The sequence below is a fragment of the Stigmatopora nigra genome, chromosome 16 (genome assembly GCF_051989575.1).
Source record: "Stigmatopora nigra isolate UIUO_SnigA chromosome 16, RoL_Snig_1.1, whole genome shotgun sequence".
Taxonomy (NCBI): Eukaryota; Metazoa; Chordata; class Actinopteri; order Syngnathiformes; family Syngnathidae; genus Stigmatopora; species Stigmatopora nigra.
The window spans coordinates 7,390,872-7,407,500 of record NC_135523.1 but is presented as its reverse complement, the minus strand read 5'-3'; the positions used below and the strand labels follow the sequence as shown (position 1 = coordinate 7,407,500).

At 38.6% G+C, this 16,629-nt stretch overlaps 1 protein-coding gene across 2 annotated transcripts in view; it reads left to right on the top strand.

Moving 5' to 3' along the window:
• Positions 1 to 16,629, top strand: part of stau2 (staufen double-stranded RNA binding protein 2) — a 63,431-nt gene that overhangs the window by 24,425 nt on the left and 22,377 nt on the right. For both annotated transcript variants that reach the window (XM_077736143.1, XM_077736144.1), the window contains 4 exons: positions 921 to 1,049; positions 1,656 to 1,713; positions 7,244 to 7,596; positions 15,241 to 15,354. In XM_077736143.1, the coding sequence (XP_077592269.1) occupies positions 921 to 1,049; positions 1,656 to 1,713; positions 7,244 to 7,596; positions 15,241 to 15,354 (654 nt within the window). The remainder of the gene's footprint in view (positions 1 to 920; positions 1,050 to 1,655; positions 1,714 to 7,243; positions 7,597 to 15,240; positions 15,355 to 16,629) is intronic.

Genomic DNA, 16,629 nt, shown 5'->3' with positions numbered 1-16,629 from the left:
CAGCTGCGTACAACGAAATATATGGATCAGTATTGGTTAATCATTGTTCCAAATTCTCTTCAGCACACCATCTAGTTGATGTATAACCCAAATCCTAACCCCTGCGACTACTACTACTACTACTACTACAGTTTTATCTGGTGTTTGTATAAAACAACCAATCTTACTATTATTACCATCTAGTGCAGAGGTGGCCAAGTCCGATCCTCTTTTGTGCCGGATTCTCACTCCTCTTAAACATCCTCATTGTTCTCTGCCATAAGCGCAGTAAATATAATTAATTTCTACTCACATTTTTCTCTTTTGTCAGGTCTTATCACTAATTACAAAGAAATGCTTCATCTTCTCTTAAGTGCTTTTAATGTCCCTAATGTATTTATTATTTTAAGAATTATTGTGTTTTTCCACAAGTATTTTTTTGGTCTTCTCCACTTTATGACTTCCTTGTCTCCCATATGATGCTTTCAAAAGAGCACTTAATGAGCATGTCAGAGCACTTTGAGTAAATGCACCAAAGTTTGACTGTTCACAGGCTCAAGCTGCCCTAATGTTATTTGTACAGCCTAATTGTCTGTTTGCATAACTTAACGACGTCTGATATCCTGTTGGAAATAATCTGTTTACGTTACAAGTTGACAGATTTCATGTTTCAGGATCATTGAAAAACAAATATTTAAAATTGACTTTTCCTTTTTTTTACCAAATGTTAAATAGTGGTTTTCTCGGTGTGGAGAAAAAACGTTTGTTTCCAAACTCCAAGTGAAAGAAAGTCAAATAAGCATGGGGTGTTTCACAAGAATACATATACATGTACATATTTATTTGTTTATTTATTTTAATCCACTTTGTGCTATGATACTGCCTTTCGGAAATCCCTCTTCATTAAGTACTAACAATATTTTATCAACTATTTCATGCAGGTGAAGGTGAACAATGAAGTTGCCACTGGAACAGGGCCAAACAAAAAGGTGGCTAAACAGAATGCTGCTGAAGCAATGCTCCTGCAGCTGGGATACAAAGCCTCCACAATCCCTCAAAATCCCACAGAGGTACAACCTTATTACGCCGCACATTATTGTATAATATTATGTTTTTTTTATGAACGCACAGCATTTTGCGGGCCAACCCATAACAGCACCCCTCAACGTTTTATTCTGCAATGCCAGTTAATACATTTTCAACTATATTTTGCATCAATTATTTTATAAACACTTCTTTGTAAAAAAAAAAAAAAAAGTCTTGATCTTGAAATCGTTGTAAATATACCTCTGTTGTCTCATCCAACTCATTAATTTACCAACCAAACAAAATAGATATGTAATTCAAGTCAGTCATATTATTTACACCAATGTTAAAATACTGTTGCACACACATGTTTTTAAATGTGTGTATTTTTGACACGCATACCATCACCACCACAGCAGCAGCACACTGAATCCGAGCTTTTTCAGGGTGCAAAACATTGACAACCCCCCTGATTAAATAGCTGGCCTAGACAGACACTAGGTTCCTTAAGCGTTCTTGCATGTGAGCGCTCGTCTCTTTGTGGTCCAAACAGTAGGAAGGAACTTGTCTGACATGCGTGGAAAAAGCTGTCTGTTCAAGAATACATCTCTCTTACTTACGCACTCCCCTTCCCCTCTTCATCACCGCAGATGGACAACAAAGGCTGGAATGGACAAAAGGCGTCTTTTACTGAAGCAACAAATAACAGTGAGTATTGGCACGTCTCTTTTTTCCATTTCCTTCTTCTTCCCTTTCCCCGTGTCTCCATCGCTGCCCCTATCCCAGGTGGTTTTAACTGCCGAGATGGTCCGGCGTTTAATCTCTGTGACTGGTCAATGGGCATCTGACTGTCAGATTAATCGGGCGTGCATCCTTGTGGGGAGCCTGCGAATTCAGACCCATTCACTCATGCTTACAGGCCCTGCACACTGAGGCCCTTTGGGGAGGGAGCTGCCTTCCTGCGCACAAAACATCACATTTCACTCAGGATTAGCACACAAGCGCACATTCAGATAATACTATGCATATAACCAACGCATACCACAAGATGATGCAGGCCATATGTATCAAAACCTGATCAAAAAGTTACTAAAGAGGACATCAAAGATGACAGGACATATAAAAACAATTACAATAATGATCTAAATTTAAGTTTGAAGTCATCCACAGTACTTGTTGAAATGCTGTTTTTTAAGTATCTTTAATACAAGTCTTATATTGAATATAATGAATATTTGCTGGGATACTCAAAAGGTGAGCTGTAAATACATTCCTACGGGCGAAATAAACATCTATCGTCTCTTGTGGAAAGGTATACAGTTTTGACAATATTATTTTTAAGAATATATTATGTAGGTGTACATAGAAAAACTTAGTATTTGTATCTTTTACATTGGAATAATGGTGTGTTTTCAATTCATGAGGAAGCAGTTCTGACAGATGTTTCTGTTGTTTTCGCCAATTTATATAGAATTAAATGCAGATCGAGCTGTCATAATATTTTTTTAGACCAACAGCTTCCTCCTTTGTTACACACACACAAACACAAAGACACACACACACTGTACTGTATGTGAATATATTACAAACACATAACTCAAGACAGAAGTGACTTAAATGCCACCAGCTGGAGAAATAACAAAGTACTCCATGTGATGTGGGACAGACAACAAAGAGATCCATATTTTAAATTTAAATGTGCTGTCATCAACCAGATTCAATTGACGTTCTTTGGCAGTGCTGCCTTTCCCCGACACGAATATGCAACCACAGTCTGAGAAAAAAAAAAAAGGTATTGAAAGGGATGTTTGAACTTGATGACAAACTGTATAATATTGACATATCACTAAATATAGTTGTTTACTCTGGCTACACAATATCTACAAAGGATAAAGACAATTAATGAAATTCACATTTGGGATTTGGCCCAATTTGTCATGTGAAAAGTAATTTCAATCACATTTGGAGAGAGTTGTTTGTACTTTTGCATTAATTATTGAGCTTGTGGTTTGTATTGTGGCCTTCACATGAAGCAATGCCTGTCTCATTACACAAGAGCAAAGCTTCTTGGGGAATTTCACTCATTTATTGATGATGTCTGTAACCATTCCCATTCATAGTTTGCCTCTTAGTCAACAAGAAGATAAATTCTCAGATAATTAGCTTTTTATGATCTCCCAAACCACATTCAACACACTAATAAATCTGACATGTTTTCTGCACAAACATTTACATACAGCCCACTAAAATGTGTTTTTGTCTATTGCCATGACTGTCAATGCAGGATGGAAATAACAAGCTTTAATCCCCCCCTAATTGTCCTATTTAAAAGCAATGTTTTACAAGGATTTGAACATTGTAGAGGAATAATTTGTAAATCATTGGTTGTGAAATGAACTTGACTTGTGCTTTCACGCATTTCCTTCAAATTTAGCATCACATTGAGTGAGAAACTCATCCTTGTGTAAATTTTCTAAGATCTGTATGCATCTGTGTAAGGGAGAGAACCGTAAAATGTGTGTATAGCACGCACAAGCGGCTTATGCTCTGTTTTATCGTGTTTTATCGGTCTTTTGCCGGGAAAATGCACCTTATGGCAAAGCACTACCAATTTCATCATACGCAGTTTCTGGGTCTGATGACAATTAGGCTTTTGTCGAGTCAATGATGATGACAAAGCCTATGTCCGATTATTTTTATTAAGACACTGTGCTCCATTCAATGTGCTTGTAAAGTCTTATATAGATAAAGGTGTGATTAATTGATAAATTGCGATATAACAACACATTATTGTGGAGCAACTAAGAGGTTTATTCTCATACAATTTGGCAAATTACATGAAATGATCTCGCTAACGATTTGTTTATCCCTTGGTTCCTCATTTTCAGTTTTGGGCAAGAATTTTGATTTCAGTGCCTCCCAGTGCTGCTCTGGCACCACCCACACGCAAACCTTTAGAATAAACACCTTTGTTTAAATAATTGTCTCATTAGAGCTGAATAATTCTAAGCCCACCACAATTATTTCAAGAAACAAGGTAGATCTGAAGTAAGATTTTGTGTTTGCGTTACCTAACATGACGTGTAGATCATTGTCCTTGAGTGCATCCGTATTCATGTCCTATGGTTAGTTAGATGCGGCGCCCAAATAACGCTGTGGCTTAGATACTAGAAGGAAACGTCAAAGAGAAGTAACAGGAGTGATTTTTCTCTTCAATTCCCATGGGTCCTGCAGCCAGGCTTTTCACTCGAGTTGCCACATTTCATTTCCTGCTGTGCATGTGTGTGTGTGCGCCTGTGTGTCCGTGCATTGTGTGCATGTGTGAACTATGCGAAGGTCTCGCTCAGCCATGGTGATTTATAGCAGCAGGCTATGGCCCTATCTGTTTTCGATCAGTCTCATGCGTGGCTCTGGCTTCCCTCCAGCGCTCCCCTGGCCGGCCAGACGACGAACATGGGCGGAACCCCTCCAAAACTGCCCCAAAGCTTGCACTGCTCCCCTTTCGTTCTCTTTTTCTCTGCTCTACCGGTCACTCTGCCCATCCTCTGCTTTCTCTCGTTTGGCCCCACTTAACGCACACAATTTCAAAGTGCTTAGACCGGCCAGGTCTTCTCATTGGAACTTCAAACAATCTCTGCCCATTGAAAACATCATTATACCAACTCAAGCTAAAGTAGACCAGCGCTCACATGATTTGAGCCCCCACGTTATACTGTTTGTCCATGGTGATGTCATATTGGCCAGTATATGTAATTTTTATAACATTGCATGCAGGATTATCATGAAAGTTTGTATAAATCCAAATTAAAATTGCCCTCCTGACTGGAAAGAAGGGTAAAGCCGTGGAGAGTTATGTCATGGGTGACGTGGTAAAGATTGTTAGAGTATGAGTAATAGAGCCTGGGTTTCATCGCAGATTTCAGTGCCCACTTCATCTGTTAACATTGGGCAATAGGTTCTAGATTTTCAGAAAGCTACAATTTAAGTGCAAGTGCACAAATCTCTCTCTTGTCTGTGTATGTGAGATGACCATAGTAACTCAAACAGGAAGTATGCTGTCAGTCATGCGCTCACTCCAACACTTTCTTCCCAGCTGTTGGTCCGTACACACACAAACAAGCACAAAGACACACACGCACACAGCTGGTCTTCCTGTCTCTGATGACCTTGGCAGGATTTAGGAGGCTCTGCATGGTTTTCACATTCACTCCTCCACACCCAGGTCCTCTCCCATATAAAAACTGGCTCCTACACTTTTAATGTCTTTACCCCAATTCACATCTCCCCCTATTGGTCTTTCACGCCTCATATGCTTTCAGTCTCTCTTTTAATCTGAGCCACTAAGTGACGAAAGTAACCCAGCCCATTGGTGATTTTTTTCAGTCCACCTGTCACGGCCGTTTTAGGATGATGATGATGATGTCAGCACCACAGATGCCAAGATAAATACATGAGATATATTTAAGTGATCCGGATCAGAAGAGTCTCAAACTTCTGTCTTGTTCATCTGCATGTAGCCTTGTCCCGTTTAAAGATATGCAGGTCAGAAAAAAACAGATGCCTTGGAATGTTAAACGCAGATCACACGGACCATTTCTTTAGGCTACCGAAAAGTAGTTGCCGTAGGCGAGACACAGAACCATCTTCGCAATTTAGTGGTTAGCATTTGGAAAGACTTTGGGACTTTCTCATCCTTTGTGGTTAACCTGGTTTACTCATTCGTTTCCAAGAATTCCTAACGAAGGGATAACTGATTTTAGTCATTAATCCAGAATCAGTCAGATGTTAAGTGTTATTTTGTAACTAGTGTCAATTGCCCAAATAAGGCAACAAAACACTGTGCTTCTAAAGTGCTCCAGGATGGTTAAAATCCCAGTGAAGGCTTATGAACTGTCCGTGTCCTAGTTCTTCCCTCTATTGCATTCAAAGTGATAGATTTCACTGAGCCAACTGTGCTGTTTCTCATTACTGATGCAACTCTAGCTGTTGTGTTGATGTTGGTTGATATGTCTGTGTTTGTGTTTCCGAGTGAAGAAAAAAGAAGCTGCGCTTCTATCCCACCGGATGCATTGGTTGAGCTCTGATCTGCCAAACTACACAGTGATGGAATGACACTTTTGGAGCCAAGATTCACAGACACACAGCGAAACACACATATGGGCAAATTAATTCGTATGGCTCTCATTTCAGTGGTGAATGCATGGAATTGACCAAAGATCACGATCAAGGTCAAGGCGGTGATTCACACTTTTTTCCCACCTTCACTTTGTGAATTGTGAAAGAATCAGGGTAACAAGAAATTTATTCTCATGTGTAATGTTTTTATTTCTTTCGGCGTCTGAAACTTATTCAGTAAATCATGTCTTTATTCTGAAAATGAGAACTATTTCCATTACCAAATACTTTGGTGAAATACCGAAAAGCAACAATTATACTAGAAACCTTTATGTCATCACCCATATCCAGGTGACATCCCTTTGGGGGCATATTATTAAAACATCCAGGAATTTATTAGATTTCCATACCGCACACACACTGCCCACTCTAACGCACACAGTTGGATCTCTTATTGCCTTTAGAACTGTTAGTTCTTTGTAGGATGGATTCATTAAACAATGTATTGGAAACATTCCTCACAGAGTTTGGTCCATTTTGATTTAGTAAGAGCATCATTCAGTTGCTGCAGATTTGTTGACTGTTCATCTTTGATGTGAATCTTATATTTTACTACATCCCAATAGTGCTCTATTGGATTGAGATCTGGTGACTGGAGGCATTTTAGATACATTAAAGTCATTGTCATCAAAGTCTGAGGCGATTCAAACTTTATGACCAGGTCGAAGTCCCTTGACCCGTTAACCATTAAAAGATAGGCACACTGTGATCATATGTGATTGAATATGGTCAGAAAACGGCTCAGGTTGGATTTGGTTATCGAATTTTTCTCAATTGGAACTGAGGGGTGCAAAGTGCAGCAAGAAAATATCCCGCGCACAATTAATATGATCACCAGCAACCTATACGGACAATCTACGTTCTGGATCAGCATATGCGTTCGTAGTGTTGACGCCAAATTCTGATTCTACCATGTGAATGCCGCTGCAGAAATCAATCTCCTCTAGTTATTTCTTGTTTCTGACTTATATTTATGTGAAAACAGCTCTCAATTTCTGTACTGTATTTAATTCTCATTGTGCTCATGTGCTACTAAGTTACCATTTTTCTACACCCCTCTCAGCCCAGAAAGGTCTTCTCCACCTCAGCCCTGATGTCTACCAGGAGATGGAGGCTAGCCGGAAACAAGGAGGTGGTTCCCCAAGCCCCAACAACAGTGGTTCCATCAATTACATAGCCCCGAAAGACTTGGGCCCCAGTACCACCTCACTACCCCCTGGACACACTCCATATTTCAGCAGTTCACCCTCCACTCCTAGCCCGACAGCCACCCTGGATAGGGAGTTGCTGCTAAACGGACAGTCACCCTTGGCTGATGTCTCGGTGCAAGGAAATGGGAAGACCTCCTTGGCCTGTGTTGTCTCGGTACAACCCACACAGGAGCTGAAGCATCTGGCTTACCAAATGGGGATCGAGGTAAGCTTAAAAAATTGTTGTACTTCAATGTTGATGTTTTTTATGCAGTTTTAGTGGAAACACTAACTTAACCAGAGTACCAAATAGGATTGTACTCTTCACCGCCTTGTATAGTGGAGATCATTTAGATTTTAATTGTAAGCAATGGATTTCGAGTGAGTAGCAAACTTTATTGACACTTCATAACTGGAAAGGACACATATATAAGTGCAAAAACATTCATTTTCTCTTAAAATGTAGAACGTTTTTTTGGGAAGAGTATTGTTATTGCTCAGAACCTTTCTTAATGTGTTCGTGTGTAACCTGAGAGAGCTCTGCTGCCTGGCAAAACCCAAACACACTAGCACGTATGCACATACACGCACACTTGCACGCACACACAGCAGGTTCTGTTTAGTGGGATTGAAAAGTCAGGCTAAGTGTGTGCATGTATTCATTTTAAGCGTCTCTTGTTTATTGAAAGTACAGGCTGTAATCTGCATTACTCCCTTTAGACTTTAATCTTTTTCTGTGAATCCCTCCCTGATGCATCCAATGTGTGGTAACAAACACATCAGAATAGGAGTATATTTCTGAGCCAGGCTGTAATTGAGTCATGTAGGCAATGTGTTTAATTGAGCGGATGTTTTCTACCATGCACGTGATGAATTTGCATGGAAAAAAATCTCTAGCTCATGGCGTGTCTCCTAATGTGTTTCTGTGGTCAAAACACACCACAGAGACCCCAAAGTACTATTGCTTTTCCATAATAAAGATGTCACTTAGTGTCACTCTGTCAATGACATAACACGATAATATCCTAGTCTGATTGTTATGTTGTTATGCAAGTGAGCAGATTACAGTGACCGCTTAAAAAATGAAATGAAAAGAATTTAAGATCAAGTGTGTTACACTCAACCAAACAGCAAGCTGGTGTACCTGCTGAGCCCTACTTTTAATTTTATGTTTCCAACAGAAGCTCAAAACTAGTTGAGCAGCAGTGCGTAGTTGTGTTGTGCCATTTTGGAAGAAGGATGCTGGCGCTTAGGGTGGTTTTATGTGTATTTTTTTTAATTAATTTTGTTGGCGTGTTGTTGGCAACGTGGATGTCTTTGCTGTAAGCAGGACAGAAACAATGATTTATTAGGCACCACATTTTTTTTGCTTGTGTCTGGTGTAATTGCCCTATATTGCTACTAGTTGTTTTGTTTGAATGTGTTGACGTCTTTGACCGCATTTTCACCAGCCGCACAACTACGCTCCAATAATATGGCTTAATGGTGCCATCATCCACTGGAACTACTTCACTGTATGAATCTGTTCCTCACGTTTAAATAAATGCCCCATCTTGGTATATAGAAAAATCCAATATTAAAGTACATATAGTGTTCTGAAAAATTCAATTAGTGAATCAGTTGAGTGCGTTCGCCGTTTCCCATTCTTTTGTATTTTGTAAATAATTGTTTTACATAATTGCATACTTATTTCTTCAATCTAATGTATGCTCAAAGTAAATATCAGCAATCCCCAGAACCTTTTCGAGGATGCGCGGTATGGAGGAAAAATGAATGAAAAAAGCAGAAAATTACATAACAACATACCATACCGTACATGATCGTTTCTTTTAGATTAGCACCTAGTTGAGATGCCATGTGACCTCAGCAAACTGGGTGGATAGCATCTTGTCTTTTGCATGTCTGCACTCGATGTTTTACTGTTTTCTTAGCTGCCACAAAACAACTTCAAAGTAATTTGCAACACATTATACTAATAACAGCAATTGTTCAGCGTCCCTGCCTAAATCTTAAAATCAGACGTACTCTAGGAACCTTGGTGAACCGAATATTGACTTAAAATTAATAAATAATATATTGCGGATAACATCCTTCCTATAATCCAGTGACACTCCCAACTAATCTTTGACTGTATCCCATAATCTTTCCACCTGCAACATCCATTAGAAATAAGATTGTCCTGATAGTGATCAGTTCTGGTATTCAGCCATCAGAGGCCAGATTGTGAAAAAAGAATGGAAGAGTGGGAGGACCGTGCCTTTTGCGGTGCGGAATTTTGACAGGATAGCGCATATTAATGAAAACATCCTTGGCGGGTGGCTTATGTCATCGTCATTCAGTAGATTTGCAGGATTTCTCACACTCTTGCCTTGTTTGTTCTTCTGTCCTTCTACTCCTTCTTTGGCCGTGTTGTGAAACCACTTCAAATGGTGTCGACTGCCTCTACTGCCTGGCTGGCAGAACTCTCTTTTAGTCATCCTCTTCCTGATCTTCAAGGTTGCCTCACATTTTTCCTTTAACATCAAAAAACTGATTTTGTACAAAGACTCAAGAACAAGCACCCTTCCTGTCATCACCTCACTCCTCGTCTCTCTGTTTACTTTGGAAATTGTTTTAGAAAATACATTTTGGGAAGAAGGCTTATCCTACCCCATTAGTAGGTGATGGCTTCCAGCTGCGCAGTGTAGCACATTTCTGTGAATAGCAATCTTCGAAAACAACTTTTGCCTGCGATATAAATCAGACTGTTAATGCAATGTTGGCTTAGTGTCCAGTCGTGCTGCCTGCATGGTGGCCTTATGTGTGTGTGCGTGTGTGTGTGGGGGGGTCTCTTTATTTATGTATGTGCATTATTATTATTATTATTTTTTTAATAAGCATTACTATCAAGCAAGTCCATTTGCAAACATTTAATTTCAAAACACAAATCTCTATAATAAGATTTTGCAGATTTTTATTTGGAGCAAATCTTTGTGTCTTAACTTTTTTTCTTGTTTTAATAGTTTTAATTGCTTTTTCTGTAAATTACAGTACTAAACACTTACCAGGTTTCCACAAGGGAAGTGTTGCCTATTTAGATCTCCGTGTACATCTATTTTAAACCTAGTATAGTTTAGAATCCAGTTTAATGAATCATTTAACATTGTTTGCAAACATTTCCTCTAAAGCAAGACTACTTATCAAACAAGGCAAAGTTATGATTAACAGCCTTAATCTAGTGCAATTTTTTTTACGCCTAACAAAATTGAATGTTCTACTTTGAACTGATTAGTGCAGAATCATGCATGACTTTGTGTTCCAAGCTCACTATAAATTCCTCTGCTCTACGCAACATGACGTTACCAAGCAACCAGCAGAAACTCCAGAAGATAAAAGATCTACATTGTGAATTAGGGAGATTCAATGGACTTCTAAAAATGGCCTGGCGAGAGTAATGGAATTGCTTTCTAGTTTCCACCATCAAGCACTGGCATGAAATCAAAACGGCGGTATTGTTTTAACTAGATTTTGATTTGGTTTGATTTTTAAATAAAGCAAAACAACCCCACAATCTTTATTTTACCCCAAGAAACCTGATAAATTGATGAATAGCCCATTCAAAGTTATTTATAAAGACTTAAAAGCATAAAGAATAGTTTTGCTTTTTGTCTTGAAAGATTTAAGTGGTCTTGCCCCGCCCGCCTCATCTCAATGAGCTGTTTTGTCCCAAAACCCCTGCCCTGTGTCACCTAGTCATCAAGTGCAAGCTTGACATTTTTCTTCAGTTGGTTCTGGTATCTGTGATTTGAGAATTGAGAATGTGATTTTAAAAGATCTGAATCTGATTTAATGAAGCATTCTCATCTTCAGAGATACATCAAGTTCCATAGATACATACTCAACCCCATGGATTCATCTTTGTTCTTCATGTTCAACCTTGTTGATATAACAGAGTGATTATTTCACTGTTTTAACAAATTGTTCATGAAGATACAAAAAGGAAAATATATGCCATTATTGTCATTTTATGACGAAGATATACAACAATAGTCGGAAGGCTAAGAGAAAAGAATACCGTTTTTGACAGCTGCTAATTCTTATGTCAAATTCTCTTTCAGTATTGTTAAATTAAAAGCCAAATTGGATCATTGAGCATAAATGATACCATACTACGTTCTTGGCTGGAATAGCCACCACATTGTTTTTAACAAGCAAGGAAGGTCCTTTGATAAAATTTCAACCACATCCTAATATCGAACTATCAATAAGATCAACCAGAAATAAGCGAGTTCTACAATCCAAACAGTTCATGGAATATAGACAATAGATTTAACCTGTAATTTGTGACTCATTCTTTACATTTTTTCAACAGTATTGTTTATAAAAGTAGTATAAAATTGTTTCGTTTCATCATTTATTTCAATGGCATATGTTTACAGTAGCCTAGTCAATTGGATATCTTCCACTTTGTCAAAACCTATCCTTTAATATCACTTCTGCCTTAAACCCATTGCTTTATTAAACATTTTACCCTTAAGTAATGCAAATATATCTCAAGAGTGACAGGGGGAATGTTTATTAATTTAGAACCACAATGTTTTACAGTGTTTTGTTATTGCAAACCATTTTCTTTGAGGATTCACATTTCTATTTTAATATTATTGCTTTACAATTAGCGTCACAATTCCATGTGAGATTATCCACACATTTCACCTTCATCCAGATCAAAGAAACTGGTCGCTATTCACGGGCTTGGTGCCATCAGCCAGACGTCAGTGCAGCTCATTGGGAGGCTGGTCTGTGTCTGTCTTGGAGCACTGCTGCCTCTGCCATCATTGGCCACCGCTCTGCGTGGTAAAACTCTTAATAGCATTCGACCCTGATTTGGTTTATCACTGTCAACAACTACATTACTAACCCTTAGTGGTTCCAATCAGCAATGAATATACAAAACCATAATATACTTCATTTGAGATACTATTTTACTTGTGTATGTTTTCAACTATTAGCAACAATTGCATTGCTCTACAATGCAATCATTCTTGTTCTATTTTCATTAGTTCTATTTAATTATAATCAAAAATATAGTATTACATTGAACTTTCTCTCGTTGAATTGAAACACTAGTTGTATTTTTTTTTCCTCAAGTACCAGCTGTGTTTACTCTGAAACTGCTACCATTAGGGCTTATTAAAAGGTATATTAACAGTGTGCTTTAAACATGATTGACCCCTGGGGTCTCCTCTGAAGTGGTTCAGCAAGGACCTCTAATTGCTTCTCACCAACAATGACAACATTCCTCTAGGAAGGGGGCTCGTTTATTATTCTTACAGTCAAGGATATTTCCTTATATCTCAACTTTCCTTAGCTTGGCCATGCTCTGTTTCTTGGTTCTTAGACGTTACTTTTAAATGCATATGATGAATGGAGCTGGGTCTCTGCTTATCAGTGTGGTTAATACATTAGTATACAACTGGGCATGGTGAATGGGCACTACCATTGCCTTTCATTTCCTGCATGCTCTTCAGGGGAAGAGGTGCATTTGAGGTGGAGCCTGCTTTTGAGGCCAAATGTCAGAGGTCGTTCCACATTAGTGCTGCCGATCAATCGCAGGCCTTGCGTAACTCTTCTCTTCCTTTTGTCCATAAAGGAAGTGGATTAGAAGCTGGGACCTGGGATGATTAGTTAGGCCTGTTTAGAATGCGTGCACTCACAGTTGCCTCCGGACATGCACTCCAACAACACATAATAGACTGGTTTGTTTTTTATGCTCGTTAACTTTGTTCCATTTTTTGGCTAATCATCAAAGATAAGACTATGCCATAGTCTCTCATTTTTACTTGACCTAAGTGTGCCTTAAAGTAGGTTACCCCAACTACTTCATCGTCACCAAGCCACTATGAAAGAAAGACTTCCAGGTGATGATTGGTGGCCTGCCAAATGTTGCTGTTTTCTAATCCAGAATTTGGCTGGTGATTGGAGCCATGTGATGTTTGTTTATACGGTCAAACATCGCATAGTGTGTCATTTGGCACTACAGACCGACAACACCACTGTTCCCAGATTAAAATCACTTATTGAGCCAAAAAGCGCTGACAAAAAACATTGGAAATGGAGACCTTGAATGCTTCAGAGATTGTGGAGGGTCTTCAGATACAGATACTTACATATATACAGGCCAATATAGTTGTAACATTTTTAAATGTAGTAAAATAAAGATAGAGAATGGTTTCATGAAGTGAAGCTAGACTTTAAACCACCAATAATTTTCGAGCAATGAATGCTAATTTCCATGCTGTCTGAAATGATCATTTCATATGGTTTTAACAATGTAATCTGAGATAGAATTCACATATTTAAGTCCCATACGTCTAAATCTTTTTTCTTTTTCCGGTGGCTTATTTTACAATATTCTTGATTTTTGATTTGTGCACACAACAGGTAGCATTCCACAATTTTCCCTCTTGGACTGTTGCCATCTCAGCTGTACTTGTCTGCGTACTCATGCATGCAGGTGTAGCTGCTTTGGCCTGTCTTTGTACAAGTTTTGTACATTGAATTGGTCCCTATTACACAACTGAAGTATTCCTTCATTTTCTAATGAGCCTCTGTCTAATGTAAAAGAATAAATTTATTTCACTGTGCACACTTTTCCAAGAATAATCACTCACCTATCGTACACAAATTCTTCTGGGAAGCCTTCAGCCACATATCATATACAGTACATGCTGTATATTACAGGGGCTAGTATGGAGGAAGAAAATGAGGGTCATGTTCTAGTTGATGGCAGTAATAAATCTGAATTCTGTAGCCAATAAAAATATAAAGAATGCTCACAGTGAATTTTTGTTCCTGCCTCAAGATTGTAGGATTATTATAATAGTAGATGGTGCTGTTTAGCTGCTTCTTTTCTAATTCGTTTCTTTGCAGTAGGATTATTCTTATTCACTACTGTATACAGTTCTGGAAAAAAAAGGAATTCTTAACACACCGTTTAGGAATTACATAATTTCCAACTGGCTATGTTTTTTTTTAACTTGCTGGCTGCGGTCCCATTTTTTTCTGCTCCACAGAGTAGAGTCAATACTCCTCTGAATAGAAAGGAGCCAGATGAGGTTGTTTAGGCGTCTGATAAGGATGCCTACTGGATCCCTGGTGAGGTGTTTTGGGCATATGCCTTTGGGAAGAGGCCCCAGGGATGACCCTGCACAAGTTGTAGGAGAGACTATGTTTCCAAGCTTTCATGAGAAGGCCTTGGGGTACGCCCCAAAAGAGTTGGGCTAAGTGGTCTAGATAAAGAAAGCTGATGTAGTAAGATTGATAAACCTTCTTGTCCACACCAAGTTTATAACTTTCTTCATTTAAATGTATTTTCATCATCCTATAGTAGCTGTAAAAGACAAACTCGTAATATAGCAAATCCAACACATAATGTTGTTGATTACTATGCTTTGGTTTGTATATTCTTGAGTCGTCATCCTTAATTCTAGATTTTTATTAAGGGTCTAAGCATGTAGGCCCGTTACGCAGAAGCGAAACTCATGGAAACAACGCCGTGTTTCCAGAGCACTCAGGTCTCAGGAGCAGTCTTTCCCAGAGGAGCATCCTGTCATAACACTACTGATTGCACACCATTCAGGAATTCCTGAAGAGTTAACCTTTCAGTGATAATTACTAGCAGTGATGTAATTTCTTAGTCAACCACTCATTGCCATCCATGTTAAAATGTGGGCAATCTAAGCATACAACTAATATTGCATTTTGGTATTTAGTTTTTTTTTACCTAGGTTTACAATGTCTTGTATCTGTCATGTTAATGCAACCAAGAAATTTCACAAATATGGGAAGAAATAAAGTTCTAACTTCTCTCTTTGCCTTTGAACTGTTCCAGGTGCAGTACAGTGATGAACAGAGTGGCAAGGATTTTGTGACTAATCTGACCCTCTTTCCTTTGGGAATGGCTTTCCACGGCACCGGGAGCACCCTCCAAGCTTGCCATAATCAGGTATTTTTACCATATGCAAATACTACTTCCTCTTTAAATATCAGAGCAAATAATAGCAAAGCAAAAAACAAACCTTTTACAACAATGCAATATTTTGCAGTCATCTATTTGTCTGGTTTGGGGCTGTTCACTTAAAATAATAAATCATGTACACATTTGTTGACCATGAAATATGTGCAATAACTAGAATAATGAGTAATACCTTCCTGACACCTTTAATTAGAAAGAAAAACGTTTTCATCGGCAGGAATTTTATTATTATTTTAAACCCATTTTATGGGATTGGATCGCAGTGTTCTTAAATTTACAGCAGTTTGTTGCATGATCAAAGTTGGTAGATATTTAAGAAAGATGTTGCCTCTGCGTTTGTATTGAATTAATCAGGAGCATTTGTCCAATTTTGTTAATACTGCTCCACAACTTTTAGTAGGAGTACTAGTAATCATCTGTTCGTTATACCTATTATTATCAAGTCTTGTCCGATGTGATTAATTTCATTTTTTTACGTTTACTAAGTAAGGCCAGCTGAATTTTTCTTCACAATCTTTAATCTATAAATTGGAAAGACCACTTTAATAGTACCGTGCCATCATATTTTTCCCTCCTTTTTGGGGGCCGGGGTTCTCACTGCAACAATCTCTTGCCTACTCCTTGTATTCAAAAATGGGACTCTTTGTCTCGTGTTGCCCAAGCAGAAAACCACTTGCTTACATTCTATCATCTAAACATGGGACACCCCTTTGTTCGACAGTCTTCAAAGCTTTAATAAAGGGCCAGCCCTGTTCTGAATAGACAGCTGACAGGGGGCTTGTGCCGCTGCCACCGCCGCTAACAGAGAGCCAAGCCAATATAGGCCAGGCAGGTCTGTGTCCTCAGGACCTGTTGTTGCCAGGAGCACTGGGGCATGACCGACTGTTAGGGAAGGCCCTTTCTTTTCCTCATCTCAGTACAGTGAGGAGCGCAACCACAAAAGGAGTACCCAACAATGAGGGGTCAGCATCAGCACCCGCAAAAACATTGACATTTTAACAAAGTAGGCTGAAAAGGCGTCATAGATTTGGTCGGTTTGCCAAGGTTTTTTTTTTTTTTTTTTTTTTTTTTTTTTTTTTTTAGAATATTGTTCTCAGTACACTTAACTCTTTCAGGGTCTGTGGTCACTACAGTTGACAGATTGTTATTTATAATCATGCAACAAGTTATAAAAACAATTAGGAAAAAACTCCTTATTTAGGTTATCATAACTTGTGCTTAAAAGTGGTCACTTTGAACATGATG